Source organism: Podarcis tiliguerta (assembly GCF_965153285.1).
Source record: "Podarcis tiliguerta genome assembly, chromosome: 14".
NCBI classification, from domain to species: domain Eukaryota; kingdom Metazoa; phylum Chordata; class Lepidosauria; order Squamata; family Lacertidae; genus Podarcis; species Podarcis tiliguerta.
Genome location: NC_139547.1, coordinates 40,954,113 through 40,968,571, shown reverse-complemented (window position 1 = coordinate 40,968,571; position 14,459 = coordinate 40,954,113). Strand labels below are relative to the sequence as shown.

Here is a 14,459-nt window from a genome sequence, read left to right as displayed (position 1 = left end):
AAATTCAAGTTGCACTTTGACCTTGAGTCAAGAATTTTGTTCAGATGGAGGATTTCTTCCAATGAACCTTGGGCAACATTCAACAGTGGCATGCATAGCTCAAACAGTTCATGGAAATTTTGACATGTATGTGGCAAGAGTTCCTGAGTTAAAATATGAATGGGATTCTCTTCCCTTGTTATTTCATTCATTTGTATTCAAGCTTTTGATCACTATGGCCATTTTTCTCTGACTTAGATTATCATAGCCCAACTCTTCAAATACAACACTTACACAACAGGGATTAAGCCCCAGTCATTGCAATAGAAGTCAGAATTGTGTGCTACTTTTGCCTCAAAGCACTGAAGCTCAGTTGGCCAGCTAGTGCAAACCACAGCAGAAGAAAAGAACTACATCTAGCTACTTTTGTTACAAGACCGTCAAAGGGAAAGAAATTAAAAAGGGAGGAAAACTTGAACAGTTCCTCCGCTACCTATTTTAAAGAAGAAAAGTAGGCCAAGTTGAAAAGTGTGACCCACAGTTCTTCCTAACTCTGGCAGAAATGCAAGTCAATGTTTTATATAATCCTATTCATGTGCAAGTACTGACTGCAAGTGAAACTGCTTTTAATAAGCCAGGAGTCATTAACAGATCACATTTTTCCAATGAGGTTTACTTGGCAATTGGATGAAGTGTGGCTTCTTTTAAGCTAATTATGTAGTAACAACAAACAACTTGTGTAGGTTTACGCCACCTTTTTTATATTCTGGGGAAGAAATGCATAGACTGGGAAACACAGCGAGAAAGAGAAAGAAACGGGTCTATGTCTTGACCACTAAAATTCCCCTCCAAGTCCTTTTCGTTCCCAAACATCTAAGCCAAGATTCTTTGGTTCACTCATCAGGTTGATGCTCATCAATTCTGCATCCGTCTACATATGATTTGCAGAAAAATCTGAAAGTCGCTGTCCAGTGGTAAGCAGTCTACTGCGGCTTGGTGGCTTAGACGGGAATAATAATTTTAAAAGTCATCTTTCTTGGAAACGATATTTCCAATCGCTTCAATCTGGTGCAATTATTGGGTTTACATTATGCTCGGCTGTGTTGACCCCTCAACAAGGAATGGACAATGGTACTTTCTGGACACCTTCCAGTAAGAAGAAGAGTGACCACTAGGGTTGGTTGGCAGAGGGGAAGAACCATACAGTGAGTCACATACAATGCCCATGCCTAGAGCCAAACTAGGCATTAATTGTATGGATGAAATTAATACACAAGCTTTAATTTTATTAAAATTGCAGTCCCTGGAATAACTGAGCATGCTTGGGGGGCCAGTGTGTGTGTGTGTGTGTGTGAAAAATGGAAGCTGACCTATCCCTCTCCTTCCTGTCACAGACCTGACAAAAATCATCTCTCTGAAGCTGCTACATATATATTTCAAGGGAAACCTCCGAGGACATAAAGTGGAAGCTTCTCTTGAAATGCAAACAGTCGCTCCAAGGAGATTTTGGGTTTTTTGTCCAGATCCCTACAGTCACGAGGCTACTCAGACTTCCTCTTGGCTGCTATTTACATTTCAAAATACAGCAATAGGTTCATGAGTCTGGTCCTTAGTAGAAATGCAAAATCAATTCCCTATCAACAAGGAGGTGGAGTATAACTAAACTACGCCTTAGTTGTGGCCAGGCTTAACATACCTATCACTGGCAGTACAGTATAGGGTAGGTGGGTGGGTGGGTTTGTGCACCTTCAGATTCCTAGGTGCTAGTCTCAAATTTTTTATCCACTGGACAACCAGGCACCTCTGCAGACCTGGCAATATGGAGGAGAAGGCTGTTAAAACCCACAATTAGATCTTGTTTCCAGGCTTAGAAACACCGACGTTCCATTTGATTTATCAAATATTATGAGTGAGCATATGGGATTAGGAGATGGCCACCCTATTTAAAAAGGGGGGGGGACCATTCATACCCAATGGGAAGGACTGAATCCATACTAAAGCAATAAAATCTCTCAACAGTATTGCAATAAAATCAGTCTGCAATTTTCTGCATTTATGAGAATCAGCCAACGCCAAAGGCTACATATGATTTGCTTTCCTTTATTCCAATACTTTTGATGTATGTAATGATGACAGAAAAAGGAGAGAAACAGGACTTAAATTGCTACTTTTCAGGCACTTTATTTATTATATGAAAATTGCCTAAATGTTTCAACTATGCATCCTCCTCGGAGACACCGAAACAATCTTTTCTTTTATTTTAGTGGGCATTAAAATGCAAGCACCATACTAGAACATTTTATTACTAAATCTGGGTGCCTCCCCCACCCCACCAGCTGAATCAAAGCTCTCAATCAAAAGTTAAAATATATTATTATATAAACAGCTTTTTAAAACGGGAGAATATACAAATTAAACCTTCTATCTCAAAACGAAAAAGAGGAACTCGGTCACCTCCTGTAGAAGTTTGGCAAAATCTATTACCTCAGAAGACATGTGCTGCAGCTGGTATGCCAAGAAATTAAGTGCAAGTTTTATTTTGTACTTTCAACACAAATCAAAGGACAATCCCGTTATCTTCCTTACATCTCCAGGTCTTCTATGTATATGCCCTCATCAAAGAGAACTCAGGAAAAATGCAAACCATTTCACCTATGACAATGTAATACCCAGAAAATTTTACATTTCTTCAGCTCAAATAAGGGCTACAAAGCAAACACCACTGAAGAAGGCTTTGTGCACTATATAAAGCACATCAGGGTGAGCTGTGTTATAGACTTTGCAGATCATGCCAGCAAATAAGACTTCTGAGAGCCTTCACTGTAAGGCCACTCACCAGTATATGTTACCAGCGCATTACAGAACATTTTGAAGTGTGTAACGACAAATGCTTAATTTCAAAGGCATATTAGTTTAGAAGAACCAAGCAAAATTAAGTTTTTATGCCAAATATTAACCCTAACCTGATTATCAGGCAACAGCTATATTAAATGTTTTATTCAGCTGCTCTTGTTTCAGATGGAAGAACCAATATCATCAACTTAATGTCTTCCCTTTATTACTCCTATTTATTTGGCAATACCACGTAAATGTGGAAGACAGATTTCATTAGAGCCACGTTTCCTCAAGGGTGAGGCAGAAACCATCTAGCTGACTGTAAAGGGTTTAATAATCTGCTGTCAATAAATCTGGATGTCAACCATGCACGCGGCCGGGGAAGAGATCACACAACTGGACTTCAACTGCTGCCTCCTCGCTAGCTATAAGAAGCATTTGTCCCAATCTCTGATCTGCATGAGCTTGAAAAAGGAGTGACTGAACCTTTCTGGATCTGCTGACAACTTTGAAGAGGAAAGGATGAAACTGGTCTCCAGCTGGTGCCCCAATATTGTAGTTCAATTTTGTAAAGATTGCCCAATGCTTATAGACCAAGGTCTTCCCCAGGGCAAAGACTCTCCAGGGAAAAGGTGGGATAAAAATATAATAAATGATTGATTTTAATAAACATGATTCCTGGTTTGGGCAAAACGGGAAGCTATTATCTCACTGGCAACATAGGAGGAGTGAATCTGAAGCAAATGCAGCTCATTCATAATAAACCACGACTTACTGTTATTTATTTATTTAATAAAATTTGCATGCTGTTTGATTGCAAGGAAACCTGCATTAAAGATGTTTACAAAAAGAAGAAGAGGAGTTTGGATTTGATAGCTCGCTTTATCACTACCCGAAGGAGTCTCAAAGCGGCTAACATCCTCCTTTCCCTTCCTCCCCCACAACAAACACTCCGTGAGGTGAGTGGGGCTGAGAGACTTCAGAGAAGTGTGACTGGCCCAAGGTCACCCAGCAGCTGCATGTGGAAGAGCGGAGACACGAACCCGGTTCACCAGATTACGAGTCCACCGCTCTTAACCACTACACCACACTGGTAAAAAAAAAAATATGCAAAAACAGTTAGGAACAACTATTTCACAAGAGTAGACCACAAGGGTCATCCAGTCTAATCCCCTGCAATGCAGGAATGTCTTGCCCAAGGTGGGGCGCGAACCCACGACCCTGAGATTAAGAGTCTCATGCTCTACCAACTGAGCTATCCACAGTTAAAACATTCAAAAATTAAAACCAGCAATAACCTAAAAACAGATTAAAGCACACGTCTACATTCCAGATTTCTGGGTAGGCTTATCTAAACAAAAATATTTTTAGCAGGTGCTAAAAAGTTGCTAAGGGCTTTATATGCTAATAGCGACACACTGAACATGGACCAGTAGACAACTGACAAGCCAGAGCACAAGGGCTATATGCTGACAAGGTCTCACTCCTATCAGCAATCATGCTGCAGGATTCTGCACTAACTGCAGCTTCCAGATCAAGCTCAAGGGGAGCCCCATATAAAGTTCATTGCAGTAATAGACTCTTGAAATAACTAATGCATGATGTGCTGTGGCCGGGCTTTCCCATTTAATGCAGCCAATGCTGAAGTGAATACCACAAATGTAGATTTTTCATTCTGTTCCTTACTACATTCCATTTATAGACTTAAGGAGTTTAAGAATATCCCCAGTTGTAACGCTGTAAGTAAGGAAACACAACTGCTGTTTTGCACCTACTTGTAAAGGGCAAATGTGCAAAATGCAAGGTGTGATGCTAAGGAAAGGCCATAGCTCAGCTGCAGAGCATCTTCTTTGCATGCAAAAGGTCTCAAGTTCAATCCCCATCATCTCTGGGAAATGCTCCCTGTCTGAAGCCCTAGAGCAGGGGTCAGCAAACTTTTTCAGCAGGGGGCTGGTCCACTGTCCCTCAGACCTTGTGGGGGGCCGGACTATATTCTGGAAAGGAAAAAAAAATGAACGAATTCCTATGCCCCACAAACAACCCAGAGATGAATTTTAAATAAAAGGACACATTCTACTCATGTAAAAACACGCTGATTCCCGGACCGTCCACGGGCCAGATTTAGAAGGCAATTGCAGAACTATGCAGAACTGGCAAAAATGACAGAAAGAGAAAAAGACAACAGAGACTTTGAAAAAGATTGGGAACCATTCATATTATATTTGCAGAAACAAAGAAAGGCAATCAACTCGATGGCAGGATTTAAATAAACATTCACATTATTCGCATCAGAAAATGTTTGGAAGATAGAGAAATAAGATGATGTATTTAACTTTATTTCTATGTTTTCAAGGTTTGATGTTATGTTATTAATAACTTTTTCTGTTGAGAGATAGCAAAGCGGGTGAAAATAGAAACAAACCAGAAACACAAGTTGGGGGAAGTCTTAGAGGGGAGGGAGGAATATATAGCAAATGTTAAGAATTTGAGATGTATGTAATGAACGAAAATGAAAAATGAATACATTTAAAAAAAAAAAAAAGGCAATTGGGCCACATCCAGCCCCCAGGCCTTAGTTTGCCTACCCATGCCCTAGAGATCTGCTGCCAGTCCGTGTGGCCAATACTGAGCGAAATGGTGCAATGGTCTAACTCAGAGGAAGGCAACTTTTTAATGTAACAGACCTGTTTTAAGTATGCAGCACAGCAACCTATCCCCAGACCGTATTCTTTGATTAACGGCTTGATAAACTACCAACCGTCCATATGGAAAATGCTCTAGGAAAGCTGGAAGATGCCAGTGTGAGTAAACTAGTTTGGCAGTTAAAATACATCATTAAAATTCATAACTTATTACTGTCACAGTATCTCAGCTTACAGGGCTGTTTAAATGAGAAGAGGAGCAAGGTCACTTGCAAAAAAAATAATATTACATTTCACAGTTGCACAGCCAACTGAAGTTTACTATTTAACAGTAGCTGCACACAAGTCAACACGACGGCATGCCTGAAATATCAATTGCAGCCAATATGGCCATATGTGAAAATATGTATCAGCCTAAGTGGTTGTGAGCGTTCCTCGTTTTGCTGAGTTACCCGCAGGGATTTAGCATCTAAATTTCACGACAGGTATAACGCAGTTACGTTCTGTATTGCGCGCTGACACTGAACAGATGCTCCCAAGGCAGCTGCTTGACTACTGCTTGAAATATAATTGAAGGCACAGGCATTCATTATGAGATTTCATAAACACACAAGCCTCCCTTCTGATACACTGAAAAGCGGTTTGCTTTGGGGCGGGGACAGGCAATTAGAACTCACAAGTGTTTCCAGTTTCCAGCAATCAAGTTACAGCTTTAAGATGTCAAACATCTCTTCTGCACAACTTCCCTCTCCCCTAAATAAAGGCACCTACAGATGGGGAAGCCGTGGCCCTCCAGATGTTGGAATACAACTTCCCAGTGTTGGAAACTGGGAAAGAAAAGCTAGGAGCTAAACGGCTTAGAATCATAGAATCATAGAGTTGGAAGAGACCACAAGGGTCATCGAGTCCAACCCCCTGCCAAGCAGGAAACACCATCAGAGCACTCCTGACATATGGTTGTCAAGCCTCTGCTTAAAGACCTCCAAAGAATGAGACTCCACCACACTCCTTGGCAGCAAATTCCACTGTCGAACAGCTCTTACTGTCAGGAAGTTCTTCCTAATGTTTAGGTGGAATCTTCTTTCTTGTAGTTTGGATCCATTGCTCCGTGTCAGCTTCTCTGGAGCAGCAGAAAACAACCTTTCTCCCTCCTCTATGTGACATCCTTTTATATATTTGAACATGGCTATCATATCACCCCTTAACCTCCTCTTCTCCAGGCTAAACATGCCCAGCTCCCTTAGCCGTTCTGGGACCTGGGTGGGGGGCACCAAAACAGAATGTCTAGTCGCCACGGGGGGGGGGGGGCAGGGAGAGGTTGGCAACACTTTTTATTTATTATTTTGATAAGCAGAACTAATACACAATTCACATAAGTGACACATTGTTAAAAATCACATTTTTAGCAGAAACTGTTAATACATGTTTCATTTGGTGTTTACAATAAAAATACTGGTACCATACTTCAGTTTTCAAAACATGCTACTCTTTATTGTTAAACTCCTTAACATATTGTCTATCCTTAACATACACTTTGAAGGACAGATCGTGAAGCTGAGGCTCCAATACTTTGGCCACCTCATGAGAAGAGAAGACTCCCTGGAAAAGACCCTGATGTTGGGAAAGATGGAGGGCACAAGGAGAAGGGGACGACAGAGGACGAGATGGTTGGACAGTGCTCTCAAAGCTACCAGCATGAGTTTGACCAAACTGCGGGAGGCAGTGGAAGACAGGAGTGCCTGGCATGCCCTGGTCCAGGGGGTCACGAAGAGTCTGACACGACTAAACAACAACAACAACATACATACACTTTGAGGCTTCAAAGCACATACATTTCAGTAATCCTTGAGTGGCAGCCAGGCACAAAAAATGACACCCAGACTTTTTGAGGTGCTTGCAAATAAAGAATCTTTAGGCAGATAATGTGCCTGGAGCCCTGCTAATTTTCAACCCTGCAACTCCCATTAACTGCCCACTGGCTAGTGTCAATAGAAATTGCAGTCCAACATCTGGGGGGGGCCAAAGGATCCCAGTTCTATTATTTATATCATGGTGGTCCAACACAACTTAAGTGAAGCTCACAGGTAGAGCACATTCTTCGATTTAATTCCTGGTAAGGTTCAAAAGATCTCCAGGAAAAAGTGCTGAGAAAGGGACTCCCTTTGCATTCAGTGGAGCTTAGTTCAAAGATAAATGCACATCAGATTGCAGCCTAAATACTTTCATATAGTTCAGAAATAACAAAGAAACTAGATCTAGCGTTCCATGAGCTATCTTTTCCATAGCGGCAGTTTGCATTATTTAAGCTACTTGTCTCATTCCCTGCAGTTTTGCTGAGCTTCAGAAGCAACATACTTCTTTAAAGCATGTTGAAAGCCTAGTCAAAAGCAAGCCCTTGCCCATTTTGTCAGTCTGCACTGAGGCAAACTCCCCTCAGATGAAAAGGAAAGGTAATCTGATGACGCAGGGAGCATGTCTGAGGATCCCTGTTCAGGCTCCAATCTGTGGCCCTTCAGGTGCTTTTGGACTCCTGCCCCCATCAGCCCCTGCCTGCATTGCCAATTGTCTGGGATTGTCTGAGATTCAGGGAGCATCTGGTAGACCACAGGCTCCCCAGCCTTTGTTTACAGGATCCAAAAAAGCTAAAAGTTTCAATCCACTGTTTTTAACTGCTGTTCTTACGGCGTTTTTTTAATTCAGAGTTTGTGTTGCTTATCTACCCAACTGGGAACCAACTGGTAGAAGAGCCGCCTGCAAATACAAATACAATGTGTTAACAGAGTATTAAAACCACACATTTTACGCCCAGAAGCAACAGTATTTACCACTGGAACAAAGTCACACTTTAAAACCTTTACTGTGCCACTTGAGCAGAAACATACCAGATGTCCACTCGGTATCAAAGCAAGGTATGAAGTGTTCTTTTCATACGCCGCGGTGTCTTCTGCTGTTAAGACTATTAATTTTCTCTCTCTTTAGGACTGAAAGAGGGAAACGGCAAACTAAACCAAAGTTCACCAAAATGCCAACTAAACGGTACAGAGCTTGAGAAAAATCAGTGGAAGCTTAAGATTTGCTAAGGTTACAAAGGATATTTAGCACCTTTGCAACACGTTTTAAAAACACAACAGAGCAAGGTTCGTGAAGTGCAGCAAAAGCATCAAATCAATTGATTTTTAATGACTAGCAAAGAAGTACAGTACAAATAAGGGAGAACGTTTAACCTGAAAAACTTGCTTTCTTTTACAATGTCTATTTAGCAGACCCTCCTCTGGTTGATGGGGGGGGGATAACCCGTGGTGCTCCAAATGCTATTGGACCAGAACTTCCATAAACTGTAATCATTGGTCATGCCAGCAGATGATGGGAGTTGGGATTCCAAGAACATTTGGAGGACCACAGGTTCCTCATCCCTGATCTGACCAGCAGCAGCCGGAAGGAGTAGAGAGAGGACTCAGGTGAACATCAGGCCTCCCAGGACCATGAACAGATTCCGTTACTCCCAAGAAAAATCAGTTAAAGTACAGGCTAATCTCTCTCGTCTTGGGAATTCTCTCTGGGCAGCAGAACAACAATATTCACCAACAACTTGGACATGCTTCTTGGATACACTTCATGGGAACAGTCATTGTGAGGGCCTCACAAACACATTTGTTTGTAGTTACAGGTAGGTAGCCGTGTTGGTCTGCCGTGGTCAAAACAAAATAAAAAAAATCCTTCCAGTAGCACCTTAGAGACCAACTAAGTTTGTTATTGGTACGAGCCTTCGTGTGCATGCACACTTCTTCAGATACACTGAAACAGAAGTCACCAGACCCTTATATATAGTGAGAGGGTGGGGAGGGGTATTATTCAGAAGGTGGTGGGAATGGGTGATGGCTTACCACACCTGTCAGCCAATCACCCATTCCCACCACCCTTCTGAGTAATACCCCTCCCCACCCTCTCACTATATATAAGGGTCTGGTGACTTCTGTTTCAGTGTACAGTGGAACCTCGGGTTGAGGACGTAATCCGTGATGGAGGCACATCCGCAACCCGCAGCGGTCTCATCCTGAAGTGCCGTGTCTGTGTGGGCACCCACATGATTTGCTGCTTCTGCGCATGCGCAAGCGCGAAACCAGGAAATAACCCGTTCCGGTACTTCCGGGTTTCCAACAGTCCGCAACCTGAAAACACGTAACCTGAAACGTCCATAGCAAGAGGTATGACTGTATCTGAAGAAGTGTGCATGCACACGAAGGCTCATACCAATAACAATCTTAGTTGGTCTCTAAGGTGCTACTGGAAGGATTTTTTTTATTTTGTTTCGACATTTGGTTGTGTTATTGTGAACCACTTTGAAGTGCCATTAATGGCAGCTGAAAAGGGGTGACATTCGTTTCATCTAAATAAAGAACAGGGATCTCAAGGAATTCCCCAGATAGGGCCACTTTTCGCGTGCCCTCAATTTCACTGGAAATAGCCCAATTTTAGAATGCTGCATTCTATCCAATGGCTGAACAGTGCCCAGTGGAAATGTATACATCAAAAGCAGCAACCATTGTTACACAGAAAGAGAACAAGATACCTGACTTTTGCAGGCTCCACAAAAATTTACCCAACCAGTGATTTATCTATTTATTTGCCAAAAAGAATATGGCTGGTTATTTAGGACAGTCATGTCAAATAATGATACAAACGCTACCAAGTTTTATCTACCGCATCCTTGCGAGCAAGAAAAGGAGTAGAAAGCAACTGCTGTAGCCACAGGGAGGCCTCAAAGAAAGCGGAAAAACTATATACTATTGAAATGTAACTAAATGAAAATATTTAAATAAACAATCACGTCTACAGCGAAGTCTACTGCCATTAAACTTCAGGAAAAACATGAAGGCCAATAACATTACATTAGCACACAATGTAAGAGACATCCTTGATGCATTTTAAAAAATGCAATCCAGCTCCTGCAGAGAGTGAATTATTATGCCTGCGGCCATACATGCTCCAGTCCCCAATGACTGCCTCACTGCTAACCATCTTGCTTTGCAATGCCCATCCTCAAAAGGTAAGGAGACCCAAATCCTTGAATTTACTCTCATAAAGATGGAATGGTCTCTGTGCTTTCACAGCACTATTGAGGACCGGAAGGTCACTGTATGTTGTCGTCGGTTTATTTAGGCCCTGATGGAACTGACAAATCGAATGATGAAAATATGAAAATGGTAACAGAGATTTGGAGGACAGGGGACGATGTAACTGGAACAACAAACACACAATAAGATCGCAACCATCTAGAGACTCATTGCCTTCTAAAGAATGTGTGAAGCATAACCCTACACTGAAATTTTGCAGTTCCAAAGCAGAGATCAGAAGAAAACGTAAACAAAGAGAGGAAAATTAACAGCTATATTGTCCAGATTTACTAAATGGTTGCAGTAGTTCCCGGCTTCTGTCATCTCTATTTCCCAGTGCCTTTTCCCAGGGATCAAATATAAGATTCTAAGCTGATCAGAGTAAATTTGTTAATCATCCTATACACATTGATCACACGGGCACATACATACAACAATGAGTTGTCGTCCGTCTTTGTCAGAAGGCTACTTCCAGCTTCCAAAGAACACACAGTCATTGGAAGGCCTTCCACTTTCCCACAAGCCCCACCCTTAAAAGGAACTGACTAATGGGGGGGGGTGCTTAACACTTTCATTAGCTGATTGTTGGAATTAAAAAAACCTTTTCTCAGCACTTCCCAAGATTCACAAACATCAGCACGCCAAGGAAATAGTGCTACTTGCTATCATAAAACTAAGACTGTACTGTCAGAAATAAGACAAAAGGAGGATAAAATGTCCCTGAGGACTACAGTAAGCCTCTGGTATCAGGTAGACTTAACTGCATGTCAACGCGGTGAACTCCATGGCATTAATTAAATCTATTCTGGTTGTTGTACCCTCTAGCACTGCAATTTACGTCCTTATTTCAGGAAGTTCACCCACACACAAAAAGGTTAGCATTTACAGTTGCATCAGAAAAACTAAACACCAGCACCAATGAAACCTATGCTGACAACCCAGTAGAGCCTCAAGTGGCTGCTACTCATTATCACATTTAGAAAGCAAATAGTGATCCAATTCAGATTCATCAAGCTGAAAGGGGGGTGGGGATCAATTCCTTCAGCAATATCTCTCACCACAACAATGTATCTGCTTTAGTACAATTAAGAGATGGCAGACTAGCCCTTATTTCTTCAGGGTCAAATATGCAAGTACATGTCTAAAGATGACCTAGATGTTCCCAGATGTTGTCTGAACACAGTTGAGAGAGTTTTTGGTATCTAACACACACACACACACCTTTATTTCAGGTTCAACTTCTCTTTCTCTAGTAATGCATTTCCCTTGTCTATTCCCCTCTGACTTTCACTCCCTATCAGGGTAATATAATGCAAAAAAAAAAAAAAAAGGTTTCAAGAACTCTAAGCTCTCCAAACCCAGGTTACTCAAGCCAGAGTACTTCTTTTTAGGTAGAAGTAGTCAATGCAATGCCCTCAATACATTGTTGGGACTACAATTCCAATCATCTCTGGCCATTGGCCACTCTTACTGTGGCAGATGGGAGTTATAGTCCAACAATATTGCCTATCTCTGTGCTTGTGCAGTCTCTGTCCAATTTTCTTCCCACACACCATACTCCAAAAATTTCAGGGCAGCCCAGCTGAACCTCAGGAAAGAACATTTTTCGGGGGATGCATAGTGAAGGAAACTTCTGTTGCCCAAGCAGTTTCCATTCTCACAAACTCTGGATCCAAACCACTACTTTCAGCCCTGTTCGCACTTGCCACATCTCAAGGAACAGCTTGGACTGACTGCCCTTTATGGATAAAGCAAGAATTGTTCCCCCACCCAGAGTGATGCTAGTTTGCAAATTTCATTCCCCTGATCCTTTAAAAATGATATTATCTGTGCAAGCCTAGCGCACCATCATACGCAAGGAGCATACACCATTTTTTGAAGGACTAAATAGCAAGCCTAAACACAATTTATACTCACATAATTTGCCAGAGTTTAGTACAGTGTCATCTGCCTTTCATCGCTTATCTGATGCGCAGTCCTTCCAAGCTGTTAGGATAATTGTTTTCCTACTTTTCTGTAAATTATCACAGATGCCATGCCAGGATTGCACATTCATTTCTCGAACACATTATGGGGCAGAACCTCCCATTAACAACAAACAGTGGAACATTTTATTTATTTTCAGCAAACTCACATTCTACACAATAACTGATTTTCAGCTGCAGCTGAATGCAGTCTAGATGTTGAGTAACTGAAGAGGGCTAGTGTCATGATGGACCTATCTTCAGACAGAGGATTAGACTTGATAACCTCTGGGCCCTGCTAAGTGACTTGCAGCCAAAGTCCTCAAAGCCACAAGGATGCAGTAGAAACTTTAACAATGAAATTGCTCCATCCTTCACCCATACATTCTCATTTTATGATCAAACCCCTCCCTCATATATTTGCCCACTCCATCAGTGGTTTCCCCCAAGTGGGTTTACTGCATCTCCTACCATTCCAAGGAAATGGTTTGATGACTCTGTGTAGTAAGGGGTGAGGAGTTATTTCTCTGTTCCCAAATACAAGAAGAGCTATGCTGGATCTGGCTAAAGATTCAGCAAGTCCAATATAATTTGCTGCCAGATGCCTCTGGAAACCCAATAAGCAAGGCATGAAGGTAACAGGCCGCTTCTAAAGTTGCCCCAGCACTCTATATTCTCTGGCATACTGCCTCTGGACCTAGAACTTCTATTTAACCACTGCAGCACCACTGATTCCCTCAACCTCCCAGCTAAAAGCCTCCAATCTCAGATTTTATTTGGTAGTGTTTCATCCCTCCTTTCCACAGGGATGATGAAAGTACTTAACAAAATCACCAACAGGCAAGGCAGCAAACAGCAATTTTCTACGAAGAATCACCCTAGGCAAAGGTTATGTTTCTGAGAGCAAGATTTGGCCAGATGGACACCTTCTCGCCCTCCGCCTGCCCCAGTATTTCGCCTCCTGCTTTTTCTCTGCTTCCAAAACACAAACAAGCCAAATGCCCATCGAGTCCAGCACGTTGATTCCCACCGTGGCCAACTGCTTGGGGAGCTGGAATCCCCCGCCACGACACTTGCCCCCAACCCCGAACTCCTCCTGTCCCCAAACACAGGAACAGTGTCGGGTCACGGTGAAGGTCTAGATGCCCCGATTTCCACAGCAACCGACCTCGTGGGGAGAGCTGGATCCAGCCCCCCCCCCCTCCGCTTCTTCCCAATGCACTTCGCCCCCCCCCCTTCTTCCAAAACACAAACAGACCACGCAGCGCGCAGCACATCGCTCCCTGCAGCAGCCAGCCGCTTAGGAGCCTTGGGTCCGACCCCACTTAGCCCTCCGGCTCCCTGCAGAGCAACCCATCCCTCGCCACAGCGGCTGCAGCGTTTGTGCCTCCAGGCTACCACCCCGCTGCCCCGAACAGACCCGACCCGACCCGACCCGACCCCCTTCTGCCCTCCCACCGCCTCCCGCCAGCCGTCCTGCCTGGTCCTTCCGTGCTTTGACCCACCCGCGGACTCGCCGGTGTTGATCCAGTCCGGGTTCGCCAGGCTGGCGATAGCGAAGATGTCGGCGGCCAGAAAGAGGCATCCTGAGATGATGGTCAGTTTGTCCATGTCCTCCGGCTCCGGCCTCGGCCCGGCTTCCCAAGAGCGGGGCCCGGGCCGGGGGCTCCTCACAGCCGCGGCTCCATGGCTCGGCTCGCCTTCCGGCTCCGCGCTCCGCAGCAGACGCGCTCGCCGTCACCCCGCCGCCGCCGCCGCCCTCAAGGAGCCGCTGCCACAGGAGCGGGCTCGGGCCCCCCCCGCGTCCCGACTCGGGACGGCGCCGGAAGCAAAACCCGAGCAGCCGCCGCGCAACCCGGAAGCGAAAGCTCACGCCCTCGTCCTCATCTCTCCCCGCGCCTTTCACACTTTGTCCCAGACGGGGC

The 14,459-nt window shown here is 43.7% G+C and overlaps 1 protein-coding gene across 1 annotated transcript in view; it reads right to left on the bottom strand.

The window, feature by feature from the left end:
* The window catches only part of MOSMO (modulator of smoothened), a 43,439-nt gene extending 29,056 nt beyond the window's left edge, over positions 1-14,383 (bottom strand). Inside the window, exon 1 of the mRNA XM_083413829.1 lies at positions 14,040-14,383. Within this exon, the coding sequence (XP_083269955.1) occupies positions 14,040-14,145 (106 nt within the window). The 5' untranslated portion in view covers positions 14,146-14,383. The remainder of the gene's footprint in view (positions 1-14,039) is intronic.
* Positions 14,384-14,459: the final 76 nt, after the last annotated feature.